The 8,502-nt window shown below is 39.5% G+C and overlaps 1 protein-coding gene across 1 annotated transcript; it reads left to right on the top strand.

Annotated features, from left to right (window-relative positions):
* The first annotated feature begins 2,743 nt into the window (after window positions 1–2,743).
* LOC126668631 (uncharacterized) lies at window positions 2,744–3,415 on the top strand. The gene has a single exon (XM_050361820.1). It carries the CDS (start codon window positions 2,744–2,746, stop codon window positions 3,413–3,415), a length of 672 nt encoding a protein of 223 aa, XP_050217777.1.
* The last annotated feature ends 5,087 nt before the right edge of the window (window positions 3,416–8,502 follow it).

Below are 8,502 nucleotides of genomic sequence, written 5' to 3'. Positions count from 1 at the left end.
TAATTAATAATGTCGAACCCCGAAGAAGTAGAGATTACGATAAGACCATACCTTTATCTCCACGAAGAGCTAATAAGTCATTCATTTCAACTAAATCACGATCAAATTGTATATCAACATCTGACTTAAGCATTGAAGTATATTTGTTCCAAAACAGATCCAAATTGTTCTAACCTATTCTATTTTGCAAGTTGAACCAGAAGAAACACATGTTGAACTAAATGATGGTTTCGCCGTAGACTGAGTGGTTCTTTTGGTTCAACCTGCAAAATAGAATAAAGTCAGATTTTAGTGTATAATTTGACCATTGATTTAGTTGAAAAGATGAATTAAATATTACTTGGCTTAGGATCCTCCTTTTATAGACATTCTTCTTAGTGTTATAAGTATAATTTAATCACTAGAAGTGGGTGTTTCTACTACTAGAAATCATGTATTTGGCGACAAATTTTTCTGTTGTAAATATAGGAAATCTGTCGCTAAATTCGTTTAGCGACGGAAAAAATCTCTCGTCAAGTTAACAACAGATTTTTTTTAAATAAAAATAATTTTTTTATTAAATCGTAAAAACTATTCGTATGCCTAAGTTAGATTTTGATATAGAATTTAATCATGATTTAGTTGAAAAGAATAAAACCTAATTTAGGATTCTCCTTTTATAGATATTCTTTTTAGTGCCATATCATAATTCAATCACTAGAAGTGCGTGTTTCCACTACTAGAAATTTTGTATTTGGCGATGGAAAATAGTTTATTACTAATTTAGCGACGAATTTGCTTTTAATTAAACAAATATATTTTAAAAAGAATATTATTAATTTAAAAAAAAATATGTTTAGTTAAATTGTAACAACTATTTATTTTAACTATTATTTAATATGTCGATCATTTGATAGGACATCCACCGTCACCTACCCGAAATTTTTGCAAATTTTTCATTAAGTCATTCATCATACCATGCCCCCCCCCCCCCCCCCCCCCCCAAGGTTCTTTGACTTTGAAGTTCTTCAACATTTAACTCCTTTTTAACCAACTCAAATAATATACTACAAAAGTACGGATATGGATTGGGGGGAGAGACAAGAACATTTACGCTGATGTTCTTATTAGTTTATAAAATATAAATATTAACTAAAAAGGCTATTATGATATTTAATCGAGTCAGAGTACTAATCAAAATAAACTATTTCAAAAAAAATGTTAAAATAATTATTTAGAATACAAGATAAAGTAAACTACTTTATTTAATTATTAGTTAAATAATTAAACTATTAAATTAAATTTATATGATTGTAATTGATGGATACCGAATCCTATTCTACTTATAATGGAGTCGAGTTACAGGAGATCTATTCTCAGACGACAAGAGACTCCTGACCAAAAGGCTGAATCAAGATAAACCAGCGGGCGAATCCGCAGGATCCGCCTCAACTGGAATACATCATTCAACAAGATAAAGACCGAATATCTGAGGACTCGGACAAAGCAAGTCGACCTTGGGATTTGTATATATAGTCAGATCTACTATATAATCTCGAAGTATCTTTTCTATTTAGATACCAACTCCAATTTAGGAAGATAACTCCAACTTAGAAAGACGAGATTATTTAGGAAGACACCCGGTTAGCTATCTACACTGTTTTGCAGGTTAATCCACCGGATCAGAAGGCAGACTCCATCAATTGACGCAGTCTGCGGGAAAAGCTTAACAACTTCAAACGGAAAGAGCTTTTCTAAACTCAAAAACAAATTCATTGAAGAAGATGACTTCTGACGGAACAAACCTGAAAGACAAGCAGCTAATGGATCCTAAGACCAATCAACGCACTCCGGAAGTAATCAACGTTACCGATGGAATTCCCAACACTAGCGAAGGAAACAAAACTGGAGGAGCCTCTTCCTCCACACCACAATACCAAACCAACCCGGTTAGAGTAAGCAACCCTATTGTTTTCCCTAATCTGGAAACTGAAGGACAAACGCATGGCATGGCAGCGCAAGAGACTTATAATGAAAATCATGAGAAAAGTCATGGAAACCATCCAGGTGAATATAGACAAATTGGCTAATGAGGTCCAACGAACAAACGATAACCAAGATGAAACTCTAAAGATCCTAAGGGAAAACTTCACCCTCTCTGCCAGACGACGGAGCATAACGGAGAACATGAATCCGGGCCATCAAGGACCAACCAGAGGAACGAACGAACAAAGAAACGAAAGAAGGAACAAATAAAGAAACGAAGGAAGAAACGAGCACAGAAATGAAGGAAGGAACGGACAAAGAAATGAAGGAAGGAACGAGCAAAGAAACAAAGGAAGAAACGAGCAAAGGAACAAAACAAGAAATGAGAGAAGAAGCGACGAGCCACAGAGCCCAGAAAATCAAGAGCCATAAAGAGATGATTCGGAAGAGGAAGATTCAAGAGAGAACCCCAGAAATAGAGAAAATCAAGACAACACCCGGAGTGGGCTTAACTCTAAAAGAGAACGAAGAGAAAAGGAAAAAGAGGACACGAAAAGAAAAAAAGCAAAAGACAACATAAAGATGCAGGGAAGGCACAATCTAAGAAAAACCTAGAAGAAGAAGGTGAATCCTCTGAATCACCTCAAAAAAGCAAAGCCACGTACGTAGCGGAAGAGGACTTAGAAAAAAAATCGCGAAGGCACTGAAAAAATTTAAATCTGAAGATCTGGATATAGACGACCTGAGACTAAAGGGTTCGCCCCTATCGGACTATATAATGGAAGAGACAATCCCCGACAACATGAAGTTGCCGAATCTACCAACTTTCAACGGAGAAGAAGACCCAAGGGACCACACGTCCAGATTTACTGCAACTATGGGACTCTTGAGTGTCACTAATGCGATCCTGTGTCGGGTATTCCCGACCACTCTGACAGGAACCACCCAAAGGTGGTATAATAAACTCAAACCGGGATCGATCAAGAGTTTCGCCGCACTATCAACAGAGTTCCTTAACAGGTATCTCACTAACATACCTGTTAAAACAACCACCAGTATCTTGAGATCATGTATCCAACAAGAGGGAGAAACACTGAGGAGCTGCATCAAAAGATTCAATAAGCAAGCTATGAAAATAGACAACCTGAACGTCGACATGGCGACCGAAACATTAAGAGAAGGAACGCTATTCAGAAAATTGGTTGATAAATTACTAATCAACAAACCGACCACGTTTTCGAACTTGATGGCCATAGCCCAGAAATACTTCGAGTTAGATGAAGGACGAAAAACTATTAGAGGAAAAGAAGCAAAAGGAAAGGACTCAAAAGAAAAGAAAGAAAAGGAGAAATTCAAATTGAGATCGGAAGACAGGCGAGGAAGACCTGAAGAAAGCAGGCGATTCGCCCCCCAAGGAAGATATGAACCGAGATACGACCCCCAAGACTAGGAGCGGAATTATACACCACTGAACACCAGCCGAACCAACGTGCTCATGTGGATCAAAGAAAATGTCAAAAACGTGGTATGGCCGCCAAAAATGAAAGCTGAGGTCAGAGACACAAGGAAGTACTGCAAGTTTCATGAAGATTATGGGCACGAAACGGATGAGTGCCGAGATCTAAAAGTGGAGATAGAAAGAATGACAGATGCAGGCGAGCTGAGGAATTCATAGCTCATAAAACGAAAAGCAGCGATAAAGGCGAAAAGAGGAGTAGAGACTACAAAGGAAAAGAAAAGGAAGAAGAGAGGTCATCCAAAATTCTGGGAACCATACACATAATCAATGGAGGAGGTCACAGCAGCTCAACCATCAGGAGAAAACAAAGAAGAGATGTGATGAATATCAGAGAAACTCACATGCCACCGGTGATCTTTGATGCCGAAGACTACGAGCATGTGAAAGCATCTCATAGTGATGCTCTGGTGGTGGCAACCATCATCAAAAACTGGAACATGGAGCGAATTGTAATATCTCGTAAAATTTTAAGTTATTTTTTTTATATATTTCCGGTAGTTTTCTAGTCGTTTCCGGTTTTGCGGTTTGATTCGTGACTAGTTAGAATTTGGGGATACTCGGTTCGGTTTGTGGTTCAACCAAAAGGGCTGAACCAGAATTTTGAATCAGGCCTCAAAAGAGACCTGATTCAAAAGAAAGGTCTCGTACGAGACCCATGTTTTTTGGCCTGGTCTCGTACGAGACCAGGCATTCTCGAACGAAAACCAAGCCAATTTGGCTGGTCTCATTCGAGACTTGTTTTACCAAGGGAGAGGGCGGCTTCGTCTTTCGTTTCTAACCTAATCGACCTACTTAAATACGTAACTTTCTACCCTAATCTTTTCCCCATACTACAGACAAACCCTAGCCTTCATTCCCTTGTTCATTCTCTAAGAAATATTGCTGCAATCGTCCCTCAAATTTTCTGTTCCGGTAAGATTCATCGTTCATTAAATTTCAGTTTTGGTTTATGAGCGGCATTCCGTATTTTTGATTGTTCTTATTCGTTTCTAGATCGAAATTGATTCTGTTTGATCTCAGACGTTCTAGACTCACGTATCTTCGATTCTCTATCTCGTTTCCGCAAAACGGTACGTAATCGACCTCGTTTCAATCGCCATAAACGGTTTACTGTTTTGAATTATTATAAACTGTTTCTTGCCTAGGATGTTACTGCCGACTCTTTTCATCGTCTTGGGACATGATTTGATTACTTGTACGTTTTTAGCATCCTTGGTTGATAGGTTAGCGGAATTGTTGAGTTTATGTTATGTCGTTGTGCTAAATTACCGTACGGTTTATCGTTGCCTCGTTTGAGTTTGCTGCCATTGTTTTTCGATTTGAAATTCCTTTATTGTGTTACGATTTCTACTAGATCTTGATTAAGAGATTTGGTATTGGTTAATTGGTTAAGGTTGCTTTGTTATTATGAAATTTTGATGGATTTAGGCTAATGAATTATGTTCAGTAGCAAGGAATGGTTGATTGATGAATTGTATATGATGGGCGAGTTTGAAGTTAGTTTTGAATTGTAGGAGATGGTGAAAGGGTTCCTTTGATCATTCATTTGTTTTGTATAAATCAAATAAATCCTTAAAGTTAAACTTTACTTAATAACTTGGATTTTATTTTGATTTATAAATTAAATATTGAAAACGATAGTTATTTATAAATTAAGTTAATATAATTACTCGGGTAATTATATTTAGTTAAGAATATTAATTTGCTGATAAGTTGGGTATTGCACCGTCTTCTTTTAGTGAACCTCTACCTGTGTCTACACCTATGTCTGAAGGTGTAGTGGTGGATTTTGTATATCCTTCTTGTCCTGTTGTTATACATGGTAGAGAGTTAGGTGCTGATTTGGTTTTGCTTGACGTGCTTTCTTTTGACGTGATTTTGGGGATGGATTGGCTGTCGCGCCATTATGCTTCTATTGACTGTCGAGGGAAGTCAGTCGAGTTTAGGATTCCAGGTGATCTACCTTTTTCCTTTCAGGGAGAAAAGGCGGAGACACCTAAGAATTTGATTTCCGCCATCAAGGAGAAGCGGATATTAGGCAAGGGTTGCCAGGGTTTTCTTGTTGTGGTTCGAGATGTGGAAGCAGAAGTTAGTGATATGCATAGTGTGCCGATTGTGAGTGAGTTCACAGATGTATTTCCAGAGGAATTGCCTTGATTACCACCTGATCGTGACATTGAGTTTTGCATTGATGTGGTTTCTGGAACAGCTCCGATTTCAATACCGCCGTATCGGATGGCTCCTGCATAGTTGAAGGAGTTGAAGGACCAGTTACAAGAGTTGTTGGATAGTGGGTTCATCAGACTGAGTACTTCTCAATGGGGTGCTCCAGGTCTGTTTGTGAAGAAGAAAGACGGTTCCTTTCGACTGTGTATCGACTACACACAGTTGAACAAGGTTAATGTCAAGAACAGATATCCTCTTCCTCGTATCGATGATCTGTTTGACTAGTTGCAAGGTGCAAAGTGTTACTGTAAGATTGATTTGAGGTCTGGGTATCATCAACTTCGGATGCGTGATGTAGATGTGCCTAAGACTACTTTTCGGACGCGGTATGGACATTTTTAGTTTCTGGTTATGTCCTTTGGTCTGACAAACGCACCAGCAGTGTTTATGGATATGATGAACAGAGTGTTCAAGCCGTTTTTAGATCAATTCGTTATCGTTTTCATTGATGACATTTTGATCTATTCTCGGAGTGAGGAGGAGCATGCTTACCATTTGAGGACTATACTACATACGTTGCGTGAGCATCAGTTGTATGCTAAGTTCTCAAAATGTGAGTTCTGGTTGGATCAGGTTACCTTTCTAGGACACGTGGTGTCTAAAGATGGGATCAAGGTTGATCCGAAGAAGATTGAGGCGGTTATGGATTGGCATAGGCCGAGATCAGTTACCGAGATCATAAGTTTTCTTAGTTTAGCTGGTTACTATCGTCGGTTCGTGCAAGATTTCTCCAGAATATCTGCACCGTTAAATAAACTGACACATAAGGGTGTTAAGTTTGAGTGGACTGACAAGTGCGAAGCGAGCTTTGAGAAGCTCAAGGAGATTTTGACTACAGTTCCAGTTTTGGCATTGCCTTCTGGCATTGACGGTTTCACAGTGTATTGTGATGAGTCTCAGATTGGTTTGGGTTGCGTTCTGATGCAACATGGACAGGTGATTGCCTATGCTTCCAGAAAGTTGAAGAAGCATGAGGTAAATTACCCTACTCATGATTTAGAGTTGGCAGTTGTGGTCTTTTGCGCAGAAGAGTTGGAGGCATTATTTGTATGGTGCTACTTGTGAGATTTTCACTGATCATAAGAGTCTGAAATATATCTTTGATCAGAGGGAGTTGAACTTGAGACAGAGGAGGTGGCTAGAATTGTTGAAAGACTACGACTGTACTATTCAGTACCATCCTGGTAAGGCAAATGTGGTAGCCGATGCGTTGATTCGCAAGTCTTCGGGCAGTTTGGCTCATATTTCTGAGGTTTGGTGTAGACCCGTGGTTAGAGAGTGGCACGGTTTGATAGCTTCGGGCTATGGTTTTCAGGTTTCGCAGGCCGGTAGTTTGTTGGCACAGTTGCAAGTGCAGCCTGTTTTGATTGATCGGATCAAAGCTTTACAAGCTGAGGATCCACAGTTAAAACAGATTATAGAGGAGGTTCAGCAAGACGGTAATTCTGAGTTTACTTTTGTGGATGGTGTTCTGAGACATGATTCGAGATTGTGTGTTCCGGATTCAGATGGTTTGAAGGACCAGATTCTGGGAGAAGCGCACAAGTCTGCTTATAGTGTTCATCCGAGTTCTACTAAGATGTACCATGATCTTAAGGGTACCTACTAGTGGATCGGGATGAAGAAGGATGTCGCTGAGTATGTTTCTAAGTGTCTGACTTGCCAGCAGGTGAAGCTGGAGCATTAGAGACCTTTTGGCTATCTGCAGGCACTACCTATTCCAGCGTGGAAGTGGGAGCGGATTGCCATGGATTTTGTGGTTGGTTTACCACATACTCGACAGGGGTCCGATTCCATCTGGGTGATAGTTGACCGTATGACAAAGTCAGCTCATTTCCTTCCGATCAAGGTTTCGTATCCTGCTTCGAGGTTGGCTCAGTTGTACATCGACAGGATTGTTAGTTTGTATGGTGTACCAATTTCTACTGTGTCAGACAGAGGTTTTGTGTTTACTTCGAGGTTCTGGAAAGCGTTACAGGAATCCTTGGGTTCTCGGTTGGATTTTAGTACAGCTTTTCATCCTCAGACTGACGGTCAGTCTGAGAGGACTATTCAGACGTTGGAGGATATGCTCAAGATGTGTGTTCTCGATTTTCAGGATAGCTGGGATGCTCATCTGCCATTGATTGGGTTTTCATACAACAACAGTTACCATGCAAGTATCGAGATGGCGCCGTATGAGGCTTTGTACGGGCGCAAGTGTAGATCTCCTATCTGTTGGGAGTAGGTTGGAGAGCGTAAACTCTCGGGAGCAGAGATTATTCAGATTACCTCAGAGAAGGTACCGTTGATCAAACGGAGGTTAGAGACTGCTTTTAGTCGGCATAAGAGTTATGCTGATCCGAAGAGGAAAGACATAGAGTTTCATGTTGGTGATTTTGTGTTTCTTCGGGTTTCGCCTATGAAAGGCGTGGTTCGTTTTGGTGTCAAGGGAAAGTTGGCACCGAGGTATATTGGTCCCTACGAGATTTCAGAGAGGATTGGAGTTGTGGCTTATCATCTGGTGTTGAGAATAAACCCAACTCGTAATACTCGGTAAATACGAGATCGAACCCACAATGAGTGAATTAGGAGCAATTGATGAGAATGAATTTTAGTTATGATTCAATTCGTTTAGCGAAACACAAATAGTTGAAGTTTCAAGTATCCGATTACTAATTTAAAATTATACTAAACGTGAAATTTCAATTAACAAATAAAGAGATACCAATTATCAAGAATTTAATTCAATAAAAGGGGAAAGTCAAGGGATTAGTAATCCAACCTAGGTTATGCATTAATGGTTGATCAAA

The sequence above is a fragment of the Mercurialis annua genome, linkage group LG2 (genome assembly GCF_937616625.2).
Source record: "Mercurialis annua linkage group LG2, ddMerAnnu1.2, whole genome shotgun sequence".
Lineage (NCBI taxonomy): Eukaryota > Viridiplantae > Streptophyta > Magnoliopsida > Malpighiales > Euphorbiaceae > Mercurialis > Mercurialis annua.
The sequence above is the reverse complement of the archived record's forward strand: the minus strand, read 5'-3'. Positions and strand labels throughout refer to the sequence as shown.

Coding starts and splice junctions, on each gene's coding strand:
- LOC126668631 (XM_050361820.1), top strand. CDS start 2,744: ATGGAAGAGACAATCCCCGACAACATGAAGTTGCCGAATCTACCAACT.